Source organism: Lineus longissimus, chromosome 3, assembly GCF_910592395.1.
Source record: "Lineus longissimus chromosome 3, tnLinLong1.2, whole genome shotgun sequence".
Taxonomy (NCBI): domain Eukaryota; kingdom Metazoa; phylum Nemertea; class Pilidiophora; order Heteronemertea; family Lineidae; genus Lineus; species Lineus longissimus.
In genome coordinates this window covers 23,757,614-23,780,996 of record NC_088310.1, presented here as the reverse complement: position 1 = coordinate 23,780,996, position 23,383 = coordinate 23,757,614, and the positions used below count along the sequence as shown (strand labels likewise).

Here is a 23,383-nt window from a genome sequence, read left to right as displayed (position 1 = left end):
TAAGATTTTTGCTAGATGTATATATTATCCTTCCGATGTGCACGGCTAGACTTATAATGAAGAAGTAATTGCTCACCTCTATATAATGTACATGTTGTAGAGAAAATTTCTTTTTTTTAGTAACGCGATGATAAAAAAAGTTTGTTTATCTGTGTTTACCCATTGTCATGTCAGGCGCTGCTTATTCCGTCAATCTTTAAGGAACATTTAGAGAAACGGTGCAACAACAAAAACGTTACACAGGCTTCATTGTAACAGGGACGCAGTTTCTGTTCTGTAAAAAAATGAAATAAGAAAGTCAAGTTTTACTATTCAGAGTATCCCCTTCGTCCAAAATGTCGAATACTCAAAACTTGACAGTGTTTCCTCGGGATTCTGCTCTTACTTCTTTAACCAGTTTTATATAGCGCCCAGGCAATCGAATTCTGGTAAACTGATTTAAAAACCACATTCGGTCGGTGATGCGAGAATGCCCTGGCGAAACTACTCCTCGAATGTGGCGAATATCTTCTGATGAAGCTATATGATCGGCCTTAATTCTGTTAAATTGAAACTGACAGGCAATCATGTCCTTCATGCTACATTGATGATGCTAATATACTGTGTGTATAACGCGGCAGGAACTGATAAAGGGAAATTGCCTGAGGTGTATGGGCTGATGGATTGAACACCTATCAAGGTAACACAAAGTAAACAATGGCTAATGAGAATGTTCATGTTTCTGGTTATTTTCATATTGGCTTTGCGAAAGAGACAAATCACGGAACGCTTTAAAGCACATTAAAGCGCCCGTTATAATATTTTGCTTGAAAAACTTAAATTGAAAAAAATTATATAAGTTGATCGGCAATATAGGGCAATATTAGCACTGTAACATCTCTCGGGTGATTTTTTAGTGTATAGTGCAAGAGGAACCGGAGACCCAATGGAACCGGAAACCTACGCAGTTGATACAAGGAGAGAGTCGCCCAGTTTTGCGCCAACAAACTTCAGTTGCAAGGTAACTGCTTACCTCAATTGAAGTATGTATATCTAAATTTGGCAACGTTTACTGGAATCAAGCAACGGATTTTGAGAGTTGTGTTATATTGTGTTTCACATGCCGAATCTTCAATAGGGTCTACTATAATGTACATGTACATATACTTTCAAATAACGAATAACGAATAACGACAAAACGTACTCCATGCATGCTGACCATCGATACACAGTTTGGCACTTACGCTATCCAACATGTTGACCATGATGGGCGGCGACAGGCAGCAGCTAAATCCTGTCATATTACCATTACATACTAGCAAATGATCAGAGCACCACTCTCATTTGATCACAAGTAATCGTGGTGATTGTGTTGTAATTGAGCATCGTAATTTCATTAGTGGTATTGGTAGCGGCATTAACTGGTCCATGATGGGCGTGTTACAGCTTGGTAATGGTCTGGGAGAAGAATTTGCTCACTAATTCGAACGTAAGCAAAGAAGTCTACTCTAATGATAGAAAAGATTATCAAGCTGCAGCTGCAACGCTTATAACGCTTTACTTTGTCAGTCTATTTACCAACGACAATAACTTTTCATGTTACATAATTATATACTGTCACAGATGCCAGTGAGGAATTGGTTGCAAAGGAGGAAGCCAAGTGGATTTTGATAGGATTGACTTTCATTAAGGAAATCAAGAGACGGACACGTGGAAATCAGTGTCGATTCTTTCGTTGAAATTAAGTTGACTGAGCAAAACTGAAAATTTTCCATAACTTTTTTCGAGGTACCATTCTACCACTCTATTCGAAAGGGCATTCTTACTATCGTATCTCTGCAACAGGGAAACTGATTCGTCGGGATAAAAATTAAACAGAACCATACCTCATGGAGATTATGGTGATAAACTCTCTTCCAATATGCATATTTCTTGTAATACTGTGCGTTGAAGTCACAACCCCCTTAGCACATGCACGCTTAGTTTACACAGAAAATAATATTGTAGCAATAAATAATGCAAGAGCCCAAGTCAGCACTGGAAGGCTCGGCCATAAATTCCAAGCGTTGTAGCTGCTGCGAGCGGCAAGAAGAGTGATGGCTCCAACATACAGGTGGATGTTCTTCCCGGCAGCTACAAGCGTAACACAATGTGCAATTATCGCGAACAAGACTGAGCACCAGTGCTACAAACGCTATCACATGAGCTAAGGGTGTTCTGACAAGCTTCTTGAAAGTAAACAAAGAAACCCTATTTTAATTCGGTCGGGATTGTTTTACATCTTGTTACAATTGTCTGTTTACACCTTTTGCTATGTTTATCTTGATGCGTATTCTTTTTTTCACAAAGAATAAATGCGTCGCTACGAGAGACGGGCTTGTCTTGGCTTTGTCTCTGGTCCTATTAATCTATTTCGATGGGTATTTTCAATTTCGAAACGGATCGACGCGCTAAAGTTGAAATCGACTTGCAAGTTCCTCCAATTGTTACTCCTTTGGCGACCTTTTGAAGAACTCCGACACTCCAAAAGGAGCGAGGACTGGGTGAAAGGTTTATCAGTAATGTTGTTCCTGAAGGCCAACATTCATTCTGAAGGGGATGACGTGAATACAGCCGGCAGTGCCTGGGAATATTACATCTATGGTATAGACGCATGAGCAATTTAAGAAAAAATAAAAAGATTGCAAGAAAACAACAGAATTCGCAGTGTTTTTAGATTCTAATGAAATCAAAGGTCAGGCACAAGGCCTACACATTTGGAATAAAATGCTTCAGTAGTGGAAAGCATCGTGGTTTTTCCATCTTATTTTTGAATTACTTTAAACTACTACAGGCGAATCTGTAAGCGTGGCGAGATGGAATGGTGTTGGCGCTGAGACGGTACTACGTCCTGTGAGGAGCAGATGGTAAGATTTCAGCCTTCCAGCTGTAGTTGCTGAATTAATGGTATTGAAATCTTACATCCGAGCTAATCAGAGTTAATGAAAATTTAGTGGCGCATTGGGGGATGAAATATTCGAGTGTGAATGAAACGAACCTTCATTGGTTTAACTTAAACGAGTTGACCATGTGTTACTATCATACAGAAAGAATTATTTTCCATTGGGCCACGTTTACCCACGCATAATGTCTGTGTCAAAGTAGTCATTCTACTCCATACCTGTAGTGTTGCATCGCAATGTACCATTAAGCCAGATATATAAAGGTTGGCACGTGATATTTCTAGCTCACGTCAGGTTGAGGTCACTCCTGGCCTCCGTATGTGATACGATGCAGCATCTTGCTAGTTTGATGGCGTTCCCCACTAGTATAATAGTCGCCTGTAGTGACTGATCCTGGCCATGAATTCCCTGAGAGCTCGTGCTGAAAGTCTTGTCTACTTTGCGCCGTCCAAAGCCTTTTTGCCCCATTTGTATTGATTAAGTGATTGTGCCTCTTCTTCAAGTATCATGGGAGATAGATGCGCTAAAATATCGGCTAAGAGTAGGAGGGATGTTTTTGTCGGCAGACTCTCGACTGCTCTCAACTGGTTAGCGTTGGCATTAGCCGTATGTGCTAGCGGTGTTAGCACTGCATGTTCGTGCTTAACCCAATACTCCTCAAAGAACTCGAACTCCGGTGTACTAGGGGTGATTTTGTCGGCGAACACTCGACTGCTCTCAATGGTCAACGTTGACATTAGCCGTATGCTAATGAATGCAGATACATGTATAAGGTTTCCTTTCTCTCTCATCGAATAATACAGCAACGCATGGCGACATACATTTGGCAAAGTGACATCTCATCTCTTAGTGTTTTGAACGAATTTTAATGAGTGTCCTCTAACATATCAACGAAATGGAACAAAAATAGATCCTATAGTTCAGCCGGAGTAACTCGTTGGCATAGGCCGCCTTCGCCGTTACTGTGATGTGTGATTGCTTAGTGACGACCAACGAAACGGCACATATCTCAAGGCACATATCGCTCTGATACAGACATAGCCGATTTTCACCTGCCCGGTGCAATATCCTATCATTGTCATTATGCGTATACCAGACTGTTCTCGGAGCCTGCACTCTAGCATTGATAACTTGCCATGTATGAAGGAAGCCGAAATGGTATAGCATCATGAAATTACTACTGGCAGCGTGACACAAATGTTATTAATTAGTGGGTACTGTTTTTTCTATGTCTTTTACATACTTGTTTCATTGTGAATGAGGAATAGTATGCTCTGCTAAGGATTTTATCAATGGTATAGACTGCGGTGGTCGGAAGATCACAGACATATAGTCACATCATCCATTTTACTACATTAATGATGTTGGCGAATGGTAAGCCTCGTTTAGTAAAAAAATAAAATGGTTGATGACATACATCATATGCTGCTATTCATTTGCGGAATATGATAGCGAAAGTGTTCCCATCATCTAGAACAATCGTAATGGTCAAAACATGTCGAAATAGTTCCAGTCATTGTACAACATGGTTTTAGCATGTCTACTGCTACGATATCATCCTCGTCATCAATATCATTTAATCATCATCGTCACCTACTATGTTTTCTTGCGTCTGGTTATTAAAAATGTCCTCGTTATATCCCAGACAACCTGAGCACCAATTTCTAACAGCTATGTTTCCGAAATACTGGCTATCTCACCGGGGACTTCATCGTTTGGCTGGGAAATATATATATATACCCATTAGGTAGTGCGGAACAGCGCAGCTCAGTTCAATTTGCACGTCTCCGATGGGACTCGTGATGGGTATGCGTCTCTTGATTATAATGGTGATGATGATGCACGGCAGGGTATTGGACAACTCCATACCGGCTCTGACGTCCTTCAACGCTGTCTCTAATGAGCCCTTTGGGTAGCTGTAGCTCACCGGATCGACCCGATAAGCCTCATTTACACTTATTGGTATTCTGAACTTCGAGAGGTATTTCCTCCGTAGCCTCCGCAAGCGCAGAAAGCAGCGCAGTGTCAAAACATTAAGGATCAAGATTGGTGACATGTTTCGTACATCTCAGTAAATACCTGCAAGTAAAGAGACGTGGTCCTTCAAATCCTCATTAAAATTCCAGCAACATTTGGACATCATTAACCCAATGCATCTTGAAGTCGTATTAGCCAACGACATCGATGATCTTCCTGATCAGTTAAATTGTAATGTCCATAAGCCATAGTTGGAGTCGGAGAAAATAAGTACGAGGAAGTCGACTGATAGACGATCATCCTGAACCTCATGGTCTCCTACTCCCTTTAGACGTAGCCGGGGTATGATAAGATGCAAAAACATAGATGGTCAAGCTGATAGACGACCAACGCAAAGAGAACCTGATTGGATAAGTTAGACTGTATCAAGCACGGAGGCCAGCTACGGGTCGCTGCACAGCTTAACTCACAGAAAATGGACTACATCACTCTCAGGTGAATGTTGTTATTGGAACCACTAATTACAAGAATCAACCAACTCACGGCCAGAAGCAATGAATTGTTGTTGATGAGGCCACAGGAACGAGATAAAAAATACATCCATGTTCCGATGCTTCTCCAATCGCTTCTCTTTGAAACCTCACTGACCACTTAATTAGCCCAACAGCCATGACCGGCCTCTTGGAAACCTCATTGCACTGGGTATACCGGATTAGCCCCATTGTCAACTACATTGATGATATGTACATTTCCTCATACAGTTCCTCTGCAAACACAATTCAACTAATGTAAACAAGCAAGGAGGACGGTTATGAGACACCGTGGAGAGCGGATTCAGCCGGGCAAATATCCCCGATTCTGTCAGATATATAGATGTTCCCACAATCAATAGACTTGATGAACCCACTTGACCCTGGAAATTAGATCGACAGACGAATATTGGACAGCTTAATACCAAATAAGGAGTCATTGGTTTACCGAATGACATGGTGTACATGCTGGGGTGTCTTCTGTATAATAAAATGTAACGTTCAAAGGCTTGTCGGATTCGTGTTATGAGTGACTAATTTGAACACTTGGCAAATTTAAAAGCTTTTGAAAACTTCCAAGGTATTGGGACTACGCCGCTGACCATGATATAAATTGCCACCTCGTCTGCTATATGGAGATTTTTCGAGTGATAGTGCCAAAAGTTAGGTTGTCGGTGCATCGCCCCAAGCAACGACAACTGTCAACAAAACAACTTGAAATTCATTTCAGAGTCGTGCCAATCTGCAGTATTAGATTATGATCAATATGATGCACACATAGAGCGATAATTACATGTTTTGCAGACCTCATATCAATTCCAACCCCATCACTATGTTATAAAACCTGGTGCAAAGTTCCGCCAAAGTGGCTTTCAATATCATGTATAGTCATCAGCCTGTCCGACATGCACTCTTTGTCAGATCATCCCAGTTCATTATGCGGGCATTCAGCAATTCCCAAAGGTATGGTTGACGATTTTGATGAGTACACCAGCAATATTTCAAAAGGGTTGCCATGTATATTTCAATGGCAATGCATCCAGTACATTGGACTCTGTGGCAAACTCTCCCTGTGCAAATAATCAAGAGGGATAAGAGCTCCAGAACTAACTACAAAATTTATTGATCTTCATGTTATCTCTGCATAATTTCCGCGTACAAATAACATGTACATCCCACCGAAAACCGAGATTATTGCCGTCTTATATTCGCAATTAAGGCTACTACTGCAAGCAGTTGCCAGAACACTATCATGGGGACGATTGGGATGTATATAATTGTTATCAGCCTCTCATGGTCTACATCTTAGATCGATTTGGTCTGAGATCTGGATACTTGAGGCTGGCCTAACCCACGCTAATGGCCGAGAATACTATTAAGCATAGCCTAATTCACGTCCGAGATCTATGGAACCCCGATATAGCCGCAACCAGATAAGATAATTAAGGCGATTGGCAACAAGACAACTTTTTTTCTGGATATCGGAATGCTACTTCAAATTCGCCAATTCCTAGCTGTCGTCGAAGAGAACCTTAAGATGGACAGTTCATTGTAAATCTGGATGTAAGTCAATCACATACATACATCATCTCTCTGTCAATGTTTGGCGAATCATATTTTTTTCTCAGTTCTATAGCTGGCGCACAAATACATATAAACCTAATAAAAAACGATATTGCCGGGGCTACCTTTCCATTACTTAACCATTATTTGAATTAATAATATTAATGTGACTTGGAAATGTCTGGTTCAACTTCGACATCTCAGTTTAGCCTCGCCACCGTGGTCTTGCTATGGTAAACGGACATCTCTTCTGAAATTATGCTCTCTTACATTACTACAGCACGGAATTTCTGTCAAATAATACGGTATAAATATTCAAAGTTAACTATTGATTTATTTAGAAAAGTGATGACAGTTATTCACTTTAGTCGCTGAAGCTGCCACGCTATAGTTACATTAAAACTCCAAAATAATGAGGTGAACATATAGCTTTCCAACGACAGCACCTAATTAGTAGTACTAGTTCTGGGACACTCGTAGTATCTTTTTTGTATGTTGCCGTTGGTGCACTCGGAAAGAAAGAAGGACCATAATTTTTTGTAAGCTTCTGTTATAAATCGTGACAAAAATTAACAGCAAAATGTGCTGACATCAATGAATAAAACAAACAAACAAATGACATCTAACGATAAAAAATATGAGAAGGAAGATTATACGTTTGGCTAATTATTCAGTGGTATAACAAAATGCTGACAAATTGTAATCAATCGGAACATTTTTGAGATCTATAATTGCCAACTGGTCCTGAAGACAAAAATACGTAGGAAACAATGGAGTGTAATTTAGTGCATACTAGCCACTAATCCATCACCAAATCAATAAATCAATCAACTAATCGATCATTAACTTCATCAATACTTCTCAAATAAGCAGCGGACCAAAACAAAGATGCGTTCCTCGATGCTACAGAGTATGCCGCCGTTCCAATATTGACTTCTATCGTCTGCGGTAAAGTTGTACGGTAGATAAGCTAAGCTCTTTCGCAACACAGCCTTGAGACTTGCTGCTGTCAGGCTGCATAACATGACTTATTCATATCATTGTTCTTACAGAATGCAGCTGCCGCTGGCTACGCGAATCAGTAATTTGTTTTTAGTGAGGATGAAAGAACGGCGTATACTGGCATACGGTTTCTGCTACTGGTATGTACCAATAGCCGAACTCAGAGTAATTCAGAGTGGTTAGGAAACCGATTGAGCAACATCTGGAAATGTGACGCCTTTGTCGATGGCATCAATGCAAGGTACCGAAATCAGTCAGATGATGGGGATGGCAGCAACAGAACGGCCATGTTAGCAATCCTAGGAACTAACGAACGATAATGACATATAAATTTCGAATTCAAGAAGACTGCTATATAAATTGATTGGCCTGGCTTGACAGATGTTCCAGGCGCAACTTCCTGATACCTTATAGCTTAATATAATCGATATATAAAGCCATGTGTTACCAACATATATGGAGACTTTTATATTGCTGTTTATTCAGCAGTTTACTAAGCTTGTATTCCATACGTCGAGAAACTTATGATCATGGTCTGCCTGGTAATTCTCAGTTTCAAGTGCCGGCGCATTTGTATCAATCGATACGAACTCAAGTGCTAATCGAACAACTAATGAAATAATAAGTGGTATTGGTCAGATATCAATTTGTTCGCCGAGTTGTTTTCACAAAATTACATTGCCGCTCTGCCAAGCAGTGTCAACAACCTGGCCAATACATTTAGTGTACATAAGAGCAATGCGTGGTGGTTCTTCGATCGTCGGCCACTCTAATTGTGACTTCTCCAAGGAGAATGGCGGTATATACCAAATACCAATTCAGGGATTTCCGACAGCGGAAAGTGGGGTTAGTTCCGTAGGATTGTCCAATCAGAAGTGCCGAATTCTGCATTTCCGGCGTGCTCATTAGAAATTTGAATGATTCCTGCCTGCTGCATCGATAAAGCAACTATGCTTGATTCAAATGCAGCAATTCGAAAGGTTTGTTGTTGGGGGCTTTTTATTTTATAAGATGTCTGACTCGGTTTAGACACCAAGTTCACGGGTCTTTTAGTGTTTGCCAATCCTTACTTATACATGAGCCTAAAATAACGTGATGTCAGTGACAGAAGTGACACATGGCTCTGCACAGACTGCCTGTCACAAGCAAATGGTAACAAGGTCTTCTGTGGCCTTTTCTAAAAGGGAAATAGTCATACAACAATCAAATCCAGGCTATCGTACTGCGAAGACACTACTACCCGAGTTGATACAGATAGCAAATTTCCGGCGACTGAATCTGGACAGGAGAAGGAAGCAGATATTTTAGCCAGGTCGAAAATCCAAAGAAATGTTTTTCATTATTTTTTAGTCAAGATGTTTAACTACATGTAAGAATATAATAAGATCGTGTTGTGACTGTACATGCACATGTACATGAATCTGAATCAGCTATTTACTTATCTACTAGAAAAGTCTTAGAAGATTCTTATCTGGATTTTCGACCCGAAAAGTGAGTGAAGTGAAAGACTTCTGAAAAGGGAAATTTTACAAAGAAAGTTACAGAAGACGACATATGGCGACATACCGGAGCGAAACTTGGGCATTGTGCGAAGAGAGATAGCGGTCAGTGTAGTACTGCTAGCAACTTACCCTTTATCTACGTTATCCCTTTTCGTGACTAAGAGGTATATACAACACCAGACCACTGCATATATACACACAAAGATGTTCGTATACATGGTGTATCCGCACGTTTTGAATTCACCCCATGTAGTCCCTTCTTGTACAATTCTTGCCACAAGGGAACCATTTTCCTCAGCAATTTTAACGTCAACATCGGCGTATAATATGCATTTACCATTGAAATCCTTGGTGGTTGTGGCCATCGGCACACAAACCAGAAGACTGAAGATAAATGTTGAAACATAAAGCACAACTTGGACCCAACGAAGGGTCACTTGGGCTCGAGTCATCACCATGATTGGACTTTGGCATTCCCGAGTCGCGTGACGCGACCGGACCTCCACTGTGAATCGGTTACTTGCGGGATGCTCCCGCAGGTTTAACAAACGTAGTGGTGTCCTCCTCACCTGCTATCTGCAGGCACTACAAATCGTATTACTGATCGTAATCCTAACGAATTCATTATAAAGGTATAATAAATCCACACAGAGGTTCATATCAAGTGTTGCAGTTGAAATTGTGATCCTTCACTCTCCGGTAATTCTGCCGAGAGTAGAATGCTGTACTCATACCAACTTGTAACAAAGGCACAACTTCAATCTTTAGTATTCCTGAAGCGCAACCTGTCAACTTAAAAACTCTTCTTCCCAACCCATGTATCTTTAATATTCTTCTGATATTCAGTCAACTGTAAGCCAGCGTTAACGAACCCGTTCCATTGCCAGCAACTAACTACTGTCGCTGAAGAACGGCTGCGGCCCCTATACATGGGAAACTTATCGATCAAAGGCTGGGGAGAGTTTATACTGCGGCACCTAAAATTATGTATGGACCAATACATTGTACCAACTAAAGCGCCATTAAAGTTTCACATGTTATGTTCTCTTTGCACCCATATATACAAGGACTTTTTAACGATCCAGCACTGAACCTCTCAACGATGGCTTGGTAATATATAGGTAGCTCGAAAGTCAATCGTTTCTGTTGTGACAGATGTACTATATATTCTATCGATGTCCTTGTGACGTTTCGTTTCTGGCGTGGGTGTGATATATGCCTTTTTGGCAGGTCACTTGAGAGAATGGAGCACATACATGTAACTGGATTTTTGGCAATTGATATTACTGAAGTGCGCGTCGCTAATGAGTAAAGCAGACTATCAGTGCAGTTCAGTTTAAGTGATCGCCTCCCCACCTACATGACTCAAGCTTTCTCTTTTCCATCTAGATTCTCTCCCTCCCACTAATGCCTAAGCAATAACTTAAACGTGAGGCATTTTCTTAATGTTAGCGTTTTTACGCTTCGGCTTAAGGTTCTCCTTTGAGACGTCGTCCTTAGACTAATACTTCTTGTCAGTGTTTTGACGGCAAACGGCCCTCAACCTAGCGGGCATACCGAAGATACTTTAAAAAGGCCCATGCTGAGTGAGATGAATATTCTTATTGTTTGAAAGTAACCACCGTGCGCTATGGATACGAAGCTCAAGTAGGAAACAGAATCTAGGGGAATATATCAACAAGCGTTGGGTTCCAATGTACACACCTGCATTGCAATGCATGTGCGTACTAGAGTAGCAAGATATAGAAGAGGTATAAAGGGTTTCGGAGAGGCAATGAAAAGCTGATGACTTCTCTTACATAAGGATTGTCACAGAGTACGTTGACTTAGTTTTTCTTCAAGAGTGATGACGGCCGAACATAATGATTCGTTGTCACTGCGGGGAAGGCAATTTTATCGGACCTCCAGAGAAAAGGCAATGCTGTTTTTGTCGGATATCCACATCATGACATACAGCGATATACACTTGGTTCCTTCCAACCATGCACTTGTACTCCCTGGTGAGAACAAGTGCATGCAGTTTTAAATATCTTGCTCAAGGACACTGAACCAGTTGTAGTTCTGGAACTATCGGACATCCGCTGGCCGGCCTGGATTGACGTTCTACTATAGCGAAGAAGTTTGAAGGATACTTATAGAGAAACCAAAGTGGTTGGTAAAGCTACTTCAGGGGAAGATCCACGACCGATATTTCATGAGTTTTATCTTAGATGTTGGCAAACTACCTTGTTCGGAAACCTGGTAAATGGAAGCTTAATCAATCAAAACATGAATATGTTTCGCGTGCGCTATTCTTGCGGTTTTTTTACTGTTTGCCGTTCCATCAATAAAATATAAGTCTTTGGTGCTGTTGGTTTAAAAGTATTAGAAATTTTAAAAAAGAAATTTATTAAATCGAATTTGCTTTGCTTGGGATTCGAACAAAATCTCTTTGGAGTAACTGCTCCTCCGACCTTTGTTTTGAGATCGCATCGAACATGAAATCTAAAGAATGTTAGAGAGGCCGCGAAAGAGTGACATTGTGAAACGCTCACTACTTACCCTTCATCCGCGCGATCCTTTTTTGTGAGAAAGATGAAAATACAACACATGACCACGACATAAACACACACGTAGATGTTCGTATACATGGTGTATCCGCACGTTTTGAATTCACCCCATGTCGTCCCGGACGCCTGCACTGTCCCCACAAGAGAACCGTTTTCCTCAACTAATTTTATGGCAACGTCGGCGTATAAAATGCATTTGCCATTAAAATCCTTGGTAGTTTGAAAAATTGGCACACAGACCAAAAGACTGAAGATGAATGTTGAGACATAAAGCACAACTTCGATCCATCGAAGAGTAACTTGGGCTCGAGTCATCGCCATTATTATATTGGACTTAGGTATTCCAATCCAAGGCGCGAAGTGCCACCGGACCTCCGCAATGTGAGTTACTCTAACTGCGGGATGCTGTCGACCCGCAGCAATCGTAGGCCTGAGGGGTGTTCTCCTCACCTGCTATCTGCAGGCCCTGCAACTCGTAAGTGATATATTGACAGTGCCGATACTCCAAACGAGTTCGTTCTGTACTCCAAACCAGTTTTAAATCCACACACCACAACTACACCTTTCTAACCAACATACGCTTTGCGGTTAAAATTGCGATACTTCGCTCTCCAGTAGTTATTCTGCCAACAGTAGAATGCTGTGCTCATTACCAACTTTGAAGTAAAGGCCCACAATCCATCTTGCGCACTTCTAAAGCACAGAGTCTCTCAACTTTACTATATAGGCATGGGCAAGAAAGACAAAGTGTTGGTCTCCAGTTGGCCAATATGCACAGTCAGGGATCGGATGAAGGTAATCCTCGTTGTGCCGATGTATACTGAGAGATAGATTTTGACACCTAGCGGTGACATTGTTTGTATTAATCTAGCCCACCTGACTCCTGCTATTACTCCCCTTTGAGAGATTTTTCCGTTCAGTTCAACGGATCTCCCTATAAAGTACGCCGTCGTTCGCGGGACCCGCCCTACATAATGGCCCATTTGTTGGCAGTTATGGAGTATTGTGGTGCGCCATATCGCTTTTGCAGGTGTTAGGTTATACATGATACTAATGCCTTAAGTGTGACTGTAAACCATATGCTGGTTAGCTCCACATTTCACTGACCAGCTTTCATCCTCATTTAATGTGACCGAGCTATTTGACGTCACATTCTGAAAACCAATCTCGCTGAAATCGAGGATCATAACTGCAAGTTCGTTAAATAATGCCAATGGGGTCAAAGGTTAATGATTATTTACGGAGGAAGATGTCGCTATTCATTAGGAAACTGAATGTGAAACGGAGGGAAACGTTAATTAGTGGTACATGGCATTGATTGAAACTTGATTAATGATGCAATGACGGAAACAACGTTATCATTATCAGTTTCTTTACTGAATAAAAACACCATGCCTTCAGGGCTGAATTAGGTACGAATAACTTTCAAGCCAGCCGATTGTTATGTCAATGCAAGATTTGTAATTTTGTGTGGGTGAGAGGACGGATAGGGAACACATTTTCAGGAAATACAACCTCGAAGCGAGGAACGTGGTGCCGATAGGTGCCCTCAATGAAACTTATATCATCCTCACAAGCTGTCCTTCAAGGTCCCTGATTAAGTCCGTTCCATGCGTTTTCTCATCTCCCATTTGGTGATGAACATTGGAAGAGGCCAACAAGTGCTGCCATCTCAATCAGTTCTGCTGAAGGACTTATCGAGAGACTTTGTTGTAGCTGTTCACTTTGTCTTAGGGTATTTTGTGACCCTTTGTGGGAGAGTGATCACTCTCCCACAAAGGGTCACCATCATTCTAACATAACATATTCAATATTGTGGCTATGTTAAATTCTGAAGACACGAAAGGGGAAAGAGGAAGACTTGATTGCTTTGTTGAAAGGGGGGGGGGGGGGAAAATGATAACAGAGACCAGTTTTATGAATGCCTTTTAGAAAGTTTTGTTTTCTAATAAATATATGGAAGAGGATATGTACAAAGCATGCTGTGTATGCAACAGCAAAATTACTGTTGATTATAAAGCCCCGCCTCCGATTTTATGCTACCTGCTGTGAATCCTAGCAACGTTTTCTCGTGAATACACAGCATGCTGTGTATACAATGTACAGGCACGCGGACCGAAAGAGAGCTGTTTGGAAGGCGGGGAAGGATGAGCATTCGGCCCCAACTTGAAGGAGAGCGGGGAGTTCTTCCACCGCCACCGCCACCGCCACCGCCACCGGCATTTTTTCTCCAGCTGACGTCATTGATTATTACTAGCATATACCCATGGAGCGGGCAAAGTTGAAATGTAATATACATTAGTTAAATGGGCACGATGATTGAGCTACATTAAATTTCTAACGTTACTGAAGTTTTATTAAAAGTTAAACACGAAATTAACTGCATTTAGGGACTTATTGCTGCTATCTTCATGCAACCCCCAATAGATTGATTGGAGTACGCTATTTTGCACAATGCATTGAGACCAGTGACAGCAGGTCCTGTTCCAAATAAGGCCCTCACATATTAGGCATATCACCTACCCACTCCCGTACCCAATGCCACTGTCGGACCAAAGCCAGGCGCATGGAGAGATGCAGAACGCAATTCAAACTGACAACATCAGTCAGTAAAGAATAAAACAAAGAGCAAGCGCTGGCCACTGTACATATTTTGTCCATCCTGGCATAACTGTTTACTGATACCCTGACTGCATGTTCCGGTAGGCCACTCTCCAGAATTTGCCTTATCACTCAGGTCAGTGTTTCTCGAATAGAACTAAAATAGAACAGGCTAATCATTAATCTCCCTGCTAATACCCTGCACCATGGACCAGGTTGTATAGCACTACATACGTGCTGGATCTTAATACTGATGTGGCAGGGAGAATATGCGTGAAGTTTGTGTATGCTTTTGAGAATGAGCGGAGCTCTCCAGTCGACGTGCTCTCTGAAAAGTTGTTATTTATTCTAAAACCACGAAGATATTCGACGTATGACACCCTCAGTGACACTCTTACATATGATCCAGACCTACGAAGCCAAAGGTTGCAAGAATTCGACGCATTTCCAAAGCCCAATTTTGAAACAAAAATCGCCTCCTAAATAGCGGCCACAACGCGCATTATAGTATAGATGCCCTAATTGTAACTCTCAAGGTCAAACATCTAGACCAAAGCCTGATAAATTGCTTTCAACCACATTGCAACAGCCACGGCACCAGGGTCTGGTTGACTCAGCCTATCAGCACTGACATAACTTGCCCGGCCAGCTCGAGCTGGCATCGTAGCAGTTGACTCTGCTGCCTCTTCTGTCGCCTGGAATAAAATTACTAAGCATCACAATCAGGCCTACCAGGACACAAAATCGCAGGATATGAATTAGTAAATGTAAAGGTCAATTTAATTGTAAATTGGACCCTTTCAGTCAAAATTGATATCAGGTTTCCTTATAACATGTATAAAGAGAAACCCAAGCATAGTACCTTTGACTTAAATTGACTCGAACGGTATTACATACCTTCACAGCCAGTTCTAGTGCCATCAGCGGTTCCACTTTGGACATGTTTTCTTTCAGAGTCATCTGTGCAGCATGGAATGAATCCATCTGAAAATGTAAATAAAAATCATCACCTCAAACATTATTTAAAAAAACAGTATATAGCCTGGGCACATACATGTCTAAATACATTCACATCAATACACACAAGAGACAAAAAGAGTTAGTTTCTTGACAAATAATATGCATAGTTGTATGTCTTACCATTGTCCTGTCACCTGGGTCAGCACCACCGTATCTGAAGATGAGAAATGGAAACAATAAAAGTAAGAAAATAATATGAAGAAATCAATTACGGGAAAATTAGTACTTTTGAATCAATTAAGTCGAACGTGAAGAATCAATATTAATTAAAAACTAACCTTGCCATTGCAGAGATGCCTTTCTCCAGAGCAGCAAACCAGGCCATGGATGATGTGTCCTGCATTAGAGGCAAGGCTGCTGCTGACAAGAACAAACTGTAGAGCTGAAAGAGGCAAAGAGTTCTCGATTGTCAATGTTTTAATTTTGAGTCAGATCCAAAATATTGTTGCCTTCGACAAAGTTTTCACCATTTTCTCCAAATGGCATCATCAGGTCTGATGATTTCCAGTAGATGGCAGCACTGGAAATCTACTTCAGATTTCCAGTGCTGCCATTTGGAGAAAATGGTGAGTCTGATGATTTCCAGTAGATGGCAGCACTGCAAATCTACTTCAGATTTCCAGTGCTGCTATCTACTGGGAATCATCAGACCTGATGATGCCATTTGGAGAAAGTGGTGAAAACTTTGTCGAAGGTAACAATATTTTGGATCTAACTCAAAATTAAAACATTGACAATCTTAAAAAAGAGATCCGATGAAGCTGTTCAGATATCTGAAGGAGTTATCGTTTTTTTAAAAAGGCATTAAAACAACCAGTACACTACTTGTAGCTAATTATTGAATGATTTATAAGTTGAAGAAGCACGAGTCATGCAAGCAAAATACTTACAGCACCAGAGGACCCTCCCATCTCCTGTTCCACTATATGAGCCAGGGATAATACTAGCTGATATGGACATGTTACGTTTAAGCCTGCGGACTTGAGACTCTTTAGGATAGCTGTGAATGACAAATAGCATATCTTGAAGAATACATTGTTATTGACGATTATGGGAATTCATGCATTGTGGATAGAAAGAAACGACATTAATTTTTTCGTTTGACTTTTTCTAGTAGTTTCTGGTATTAAGGAAGACATTCACAATACATACATGTACATTTAGTTCACAGAGTACATATACCTTCAGCCCCCCTCCTATGAGTGGTGCCACAATCACCATCGCCCCCTTCTGTGTCTAGTTTATTCAATTTGTTCTCGGACTGGATCAAGACATCACACACGGACTTGATACACTTGTAAATCTTTTGGCCAAAACCTACAAAGAGAAAACATTTGTTAGTTTATGTTCCAATTATTTGCATTTTTTATCATTTGAAAGGTGTCAATGTCCTTGTCTGTTTGAAAATAAGGATGTCACTTGCTGTGGTAGCAAAATGTCCTACCTGCATCAACCTTCGACCCAACGTCAGTTCCTTTATCAGAAGAAGTACCACAAACTGCTGCCATCTGTTTTGGAGTAACTCTGTCTGTAGTACCGGGTTGGAGGAGTGGCTTGGACCAAGCCGGGGCAGATGTTGAAGCATCTGAAATAACAACATTGCAAACATTGTTATAAGCTTGTTTTTGAGCAGTTGGTTTGTTATCTGCATGTTTAACGACTATTATAAAACCATACGACGGAGTGTTTGCATGTAAATAAATATTTTTGGAATGCGCCATTTTATGCATGCAGAGCCATAAAGACTTATTAGAACTTGTTTGTTTCAAAAGAGTTGTTGTTCTCACTCACCTAAGCACCTTTTCAATTGATCATCAATGTGCAAAAGTGTCATTGTGGCTCCTGCCATCTCTAGCGATGTCATGAATGTACCACAGTACACCCGATCAACCTTTACATGTTTGCTTTCTAGAAAAAAAGATTTCAGATTAGGAAAGCAGGCCCATCGGCAAAAAGACTGCCAAGTACAACTCAGCTAATCTTTCTATGCACATAAGATTTCCTTAGCAATAAGCTGTTATGAGTAAAACCCTTTGTTTACCCACACATCGGTCCTTATAAATCAGCCAGCAGGTGCCAATTTCAAGTTTTCTACATCATCAGCTAGTACTTACCTAAATAATCAATTGCCTCTTTCGCCATAATGTTTAATTCTAGTACTGATGTACCGCCAAGATTGTTCACCATCAAGGCAACGTGGTCTCCTGTTGAGAAAATGATGGACAACAAGTTAGGTTTCTAGAGCAGGAAATGAAACTGTCAAAGAAAGTCAAATCATTTTGAAGACTTGGTACAGATATTATGAAATTCGGGCTATGTATGATACGAGCATATTAGATGTACTTGAGGAATGCTAGCTCGAAAACAGATCTCCACATTCCGAGATGGTTGAGTTTTATTACATCTTACTTGGAAAGAACTGAATTCCCTACCTGACTTAATTGGAAGATGTGTACTGCTGGCCTCGCTTGAGAGATGGTCAAACATAGTCTTCAGTGTCTCTTTAGCCGATGAAATCTATAACAAAATGACTGTTACTGATATCAACTTGTTATTTCATCTTATACAGTTATGCACAGCTAGTACTTATTAATATCCGCAATCACTTATCAGGCCAAATTTATCCTTAACGTACAGGTTTTGTATGTATATACTAACCTTCATTCTTCTTACACCAGCTTCACCGTGAATGCCTGCAATGGCAAATAAATACTCTACTCATCAGCATCTATATGAACATACATAAAACTCAGAACTGTATCATGTCAATAACTACCCACAAATCATGTTGCCGAGCTAAATTTGCTCCGTTACCGTCACCGAGTCTACTACACCACGTATACAGTAGTTTTAGGACTCGCTGTTTTTCCACAGCAAAAGGTGTATTCCTCACAAAGAGACATACCATTTTTTTCAATTGAAGCTTCTTTAAATGTTTTAACCTATTGCTACTTGCCTAAACCCAATTCCATTTCATCCTGACCCAACTGGAAGGATGGGCCTGATCCTGGTACACTGCATGGTGAAGCACTTATACCAATGGTACCTGGAAAATGAAATATTAGTAGCAACGTGCAGAAACTCTACACATGTACATGTACATACAGTCATGCATATACCTTATAGTTCCACATCACTTAATCCATTAATTTACCTCAAAAGGATGATTGTGATATAAGAACATGCTAGGGAAGAGCATAACGATGGTTTGGAAAATTTGGTTGTACTCCTTCCATGTTTCAAACATGTAAACTAATGCAGTGTAACGATTATCATCCGACGAATTTTACTCACCCATCCTGCTAACTGCTTGGTTTGCGACTTCAACAATCTCTTCCAATGATTTCCCTTCATCGGCAAGAGCACCAGTAATCTAGAAACACAAGAAGTAAAATACTTGAAAACAGAGATTCTACCGACTACATGTTGATAAGGGGAGTAGTGACAACACCATGATGGCATCCAATTGATACATTTTGACAGCAACGGCTGCCATCTTCACTTTAATACTAAGAAGTTAATCAAAATATCACATGGTATACACTGATAAGAAGAAAGACGACATACCTCCAAACAGAAAGTTATGGAACCTATTGAACCAGAGGTAAAAGAACTAACCTTCATTGTTAACAGAGTTCCGATAAGTCCCCTACGTCCAGCAGTTTTGTCATCAGAAGTTAAAGCAGTGTCCTCTCCCACTATAACCATCTCTAGCTTTATCCCTTCAGCTTTAGCTCTCTCAGCAGCAATGCCAAAGTTCAACCGATCACCTGTATAGTTGGTGACTACAAGCAGTGTGCCACCTGAAGGTGAGGGAGTAGTATTTGAATGAACGAGTAAAGGATTTTGAGGGCTTGCTGAAGTTTTGTGAAATGGAAGTAGACCGAATGCTGGGACAGAAAGCTAGAGATGGTACAGGATATGAAAGGGGACATAGATTGAGACTTGACTTACCATATTTACATGTCCTGTATTTCAGTTGGCCATGAAAAAACGTCACTTACTGTCAGTGTATCCAAAACTAACAACTCCTGAATTTCCTGAGGACAACCTAAACCTAAAAGTAACAAACCTTTTCAATGAGAATGGTACCACAGAGTCCTCGCCTGCCAGCAGTTTTGTCATTGGATGTCAGAGCAGTGTCTTCACTAACCACCACCATCTCCACATTGATTCCCTCCGCTTTGGCCCTCTCCGCAGCAATACCAAAGTTAAGCCTGTCTCCTGTGTAGTTTTTGATGAGTAAAAGTGTTCCTGCTGAAAATTTGAAATTGGAAGAATTGAAATCCTACCTGCAGTGCTCGTAAAGGCTTTGTGGTGTACCAGTTGTACACGTGTGCATGTACGGTAGGGGAAAGGACAGCCACGCTCATTATGCCTAGCCTAGAGGTGTACATGGATACATGCAAGGAATATGGACAGTTGGTTGAACTGTGATGAATTTACATTGAGTATGCCTGCTTAAATTCCACGCCATGTCAGTCACAAATCTTTTCAGCAAAGAAATTGTCTCCGAATGATGTGTTCATGGACTTAAATAAACGAAAATGTCATTCAAAGCCTCCAGCAAGTATCGTTCTTTTATTCGTACTATGTTATGAAAAGAGGTTGATTTTTGCTTGATTTATGAAGAAACATAATATACTAACCAGAATTTCCTTTTCCAACTGCTCTTATAGCAGCAAGAATACTGTTAGGTGGAGGTGAAGTAAATACCGCTCCAGCAATGGCACCACTCAACATCCCTGGTCCAATATACCCTGAAAACAGAGAAAAGCCATTGATGTATATATTGACAGTTCTCTTCAAGTGCCAGTTACGAACCAAATAACCAGAACTTTATTCAGGAGAGTTGGACATGTCATTGATTGAAACAGGACACGTTACTGAATAAAAAAGAACAGATATTTTACTATTAGTATTCTTTTCATTTCAACATGTTCAAAGAATTCGATTTTTGATTGACCAACACCGAAAGTTAGAATTACCTGCATGAGCAGGTTCATGGCCTGATCCTCCTCCACACAGAATGGTCACCTTTCCAGCAGCTTTGACTTGATCAATGTCAGCCCTGATGATGACGCGGTGGCCCTCAAGGATCTGCAGTCCTGGATTCACTGCGACAACTCCAGCAAGACATTCATCAACACACCTGAAACATACACTTCTTGCTTCAATCATGCCCTCACCTATTTTTCCTAACTTTAATTCAAAGGGAAATACATTTACGCCATAAAGTATGCAACTTGCTTCTGACCACAAAAGCGTGAAAGTTATTTACTCAACTAAATGCTCTCTCAAATTAATTGTTCTGTTGAAATCCACAACAAACTATCTGTTCCTTGTCCACAATTCCAAAAACTTCCATGGCATGGGGACATTAGGCCTACATCTTTACGTCATGAATGGACCAGGGACTTGGCCGAAAATGGCACTAAGCCCCAGTTCACCACAACACACAGGATTGGGACTGTTTTGATAGTTGAAGAATGCCAATGATGCATACCCACCTGTCAACACTGTTGATGAACTTCTTCGTAGCCATAGCTGAAAAAAGCAAGGTCGAGAAAACTAAACTATAGGTAGGCCTACCGTTGCCTTTATGACCTGGCTGTGCAACCGGTTCAGAAGTATTTTTCTTGAATGATACGTCTTAAAACTATACAAATAATTCATGATTACATAGCATTATCTGATAATAACAGGTCAATCAATGTTTATCTCCTACTTTATTATGCCATTTTTGTATAAGCTTCATATTAAAAGGGTAGGCCTACACCGTAGTTGTGTATTTTTATTGCCAAATTGGTGGCTCAAGAATATAAAATCTTCAGGGATATATGCCGTGTGGGCGCAAAATTCGTACCTGAACCTGCCAAAACTCAATCAAGAGACAGGGTTTCCAGCTGCCTGACTCGAACTGCGATAGCTGTGCTGGAAGGTTCAGTTTGACCGATTAGCCACGGCACTGTTCACTGCAGCCGAATCGGTAGATGTCGTCCTGGTTATACCTAAACATTACCCAGGACCATCGTGGGTAATCCTAAAAGTTACCCAGGATCGTCCTGGGTAATGTTTAGGACACTAACCATTACCTAGTTTGAAATTCGCGCATTTTTTCAACCTGCGGGCGAGGTTGAAATTTACCCAGGATCCTAAAAGTCCTAATCGTAAAAGTTACCCAGGATCGTCCTGGGTAATGTTTAGGACACTAAACATAGGAAATGTGTAGGACACTAAACATTACCTAGTTTGAAATTCGCGCATTTTTTTAAACCTGCGGGCGAGGTTGAAAGTGGTATGTTTTCAGTGCAGCAAGACACGAAATCATGTGCTCTGTGACATTCTTGACATTGATCTGTTGATATCGTATTTATTTCTCACACACGGAATGAAATGGATTTAATACGGCAATATGATGATGGTGATGATGATGATGATGATGATGATGACGCCACCCTGACCTGCTTGATATGCGAAAGCAGTGTGATGTAGGTGGCCTAGAAGAACTTCTCGCAAAGACTTTGCCAGGTGTTGAACTTTTGAAAGGCGTACAATCTAAAAGTATGTTACTGTATTACTCGACCCCTCAACGAGACGCATTTCGGACACCCGCCTGCCGCCATTGGGTTCGAAACGGAAAAGACATTTTTCAAAAGAAAAACCGTTTCACAGACAGCTATGTATTAAACGAAGCAGGGCTGCTAAAAAAAGATGACATTGACTGAGTACTGGAACAGGACCTGGTTCCTGTACTGCCCTGGAGCCTACCGATTCTGTATTCGGAAATGTGGAGGCGTTAGCGTGTGTAATGAATCGATGAATATAATAAATTCGTGCACTGCAAAAAGCTAAAGTACCGTTTTCAAGAACCTCGCCTGCAGGTGAAGAAGGTTGAAAAAATGCGCGAATTTCAAACTGGGTAATGTTTAGGCCTAGTGTCCTAAACATTACCCAGGACGATCCTGGGTAACTTTTAGGATCCTGGGTAACTTTTAGGATACCCAGGTTGGTCCTGGGTAATGTTTAGGTATACCCAGGACGACATCTACCGATTCGGCTTCACGGCATGCCTACAGAGCAAAAAAGCTTGTATGATGTACGATGTACACACATTAAATAGCTCTGTAGACATGCAATGAACCTGGTGAACAGTTGGTTCAGCTAAGCCAGTGTTGATGATGACAGCATGTACTGTACCGGTACCGGGGACTGTAGCCTACGAGGCCTATACATTGTATGTTGTTACTGTTTTGTTGTCAAAACTGCACTTGAAAAAAACGTCCATACAGAGCGTTCTTGCCGTCAAACGTGCATCACTGGCTATGCGTTTAGCAGAGATCCTATAAATCAAGAAACAAAAAGGAAATCTCAAAATCAAGGATGAGAGAAGAGAAATTTGTCGCGTATGAAGTGGGAGAGGAGACGATATGATGCAGCGCCACTCGTGGGGGCTTAATGGAACTAAGCAGGAATAATCCCGGTGGTCCGTCGGCCTCGATCTATTGGGACAGCGAGAGTGACGTCAGGTGCCCAGACAACACAAGCCAAAGCCACGCCATTAGGAACCCGGGCAGGAACCGTAGCCTGATGCCGGTGAGCGAGCCCCGGCACACCACGGAAACCGCAGCACAAGGACCTCCATGGATCTGAATGAGTCACAAGAAGAGGAGAGATGGAGAGGGTAGGGCTCCCGGTTAGGCTCATGCGCCTTCAGG

At 41.2% G+C, this 23,383-nt stretch overlaps 2 protein-coding genes across 10 annotated transcripts in view; both read right to left on the bottom strand.

Annotated features, from left to right (window-relative positions):
* LOC135484288 (uncharacterized) overlaps positions 1-12,672 on the bottom strand; it is a 111,185-nt gene extending 98,513 nt beyond the window's left edge. For 4 of the 7 annotated variants that reach the window (XM_064765613.1, XM_064765616.1, XM_064765615.1 and 1 more), the window contains exon 1: positions 9,625-10,395. In XM_064765613.1, the coding sequence (XP_064621683.1) occupies positions 9,625-9,953 (329 nt within the window). In that variant the 5' untranslated portion in view covers positions 9,954-10,395. Of the gene's footprint in view, positions 1-9,624; positions 10,396-12,036 lie in introns of those variants that run through there. The other 3 variants (XM_064765614.1, XM_064765617.1, XM_064765619.1) reach the window with 1 other exon arrangement.
* Positions 12,673-13,975: 1,303 nt separating this feature from the next.
* LOC135484286 (triokinase/FMN cyclase-like) lies at positions 13,976-22,504 on the bottom strand. 3 transcript variants are annotated; one of them, XM_064765609.1, is made up of 19 exons: positions 22,437-22,504; positions 21,176-21,212; positions 20,654-20,817; positions 20,315-20,425; positions 19,738-19,922; positions 18,960-19,038; positions 18,622-18,711; positions 18,324-18,358; positions 18,098-18,182; positions 17,780-17,869; positions 17,457-17,573; positions 17,110-17,250; positions 16,848-16,982; positions 16,556-16,665; positions 15,944-16,047; positions 15,786-15,819; positions 15,543-15,629; positions 15,160-15,340; positions 13,979-14,297 (listed from the first exon to the last, which is right to left on the bottom strand). In XM_064765609.1, the coding sequence occupies exons 2-18, from the start codon at positions 21,208-21,210 to the stop codon at positions 15,191-15,193; spliced, it is 1,752 nt and encodes a 583-aa protein (XP_064621679.1). In that variant the 5' UTR covers positions 21,211-21,212; positions 22,437-22,504; the 3' UTR covers positions 13,979-14,297; positions 15,160-15,190. The 3 variants fall into 3 exon arrangements, with proteins under 3 accessions (XP_064621678.1, XP_064621680.1, XP_064621679.1); XM_064765608.1 differs by having other exon boundaries at positions 13,976-15,340; XM_064765610.1 differs by lacking the exon at positions 19,738-19,922 and adding an exon at positions 19,284-19,468 and having other exon boundaries at positions 13,976-15,340.
* Positions 22,505-23,383: the final 879 nt, after the last annotated feature.

Coding starts and splice junctions, on each gene's coding strand:
- LOC135484286 (XM_064765608.1), bottom strand. CDS start 21,210: ATGGCTACGAAGAAGTTCATCAACAGTGTTGACAG. Junction 16,983..17,109: donor TGGGTCGAAGGTTGATGCAG/GTAGGACATTTT, acceptor TTCTCTTTGTAG/GTTTTGGCCAAAAGATTTAC. Junction 16,048..16,555: donor TGGGAGGGTCCTCTGGTGCT/GTAAGTATTTTG, acceptor TGCCTCTTTCAG/CTCTACAGTTTGTTCTTGTC.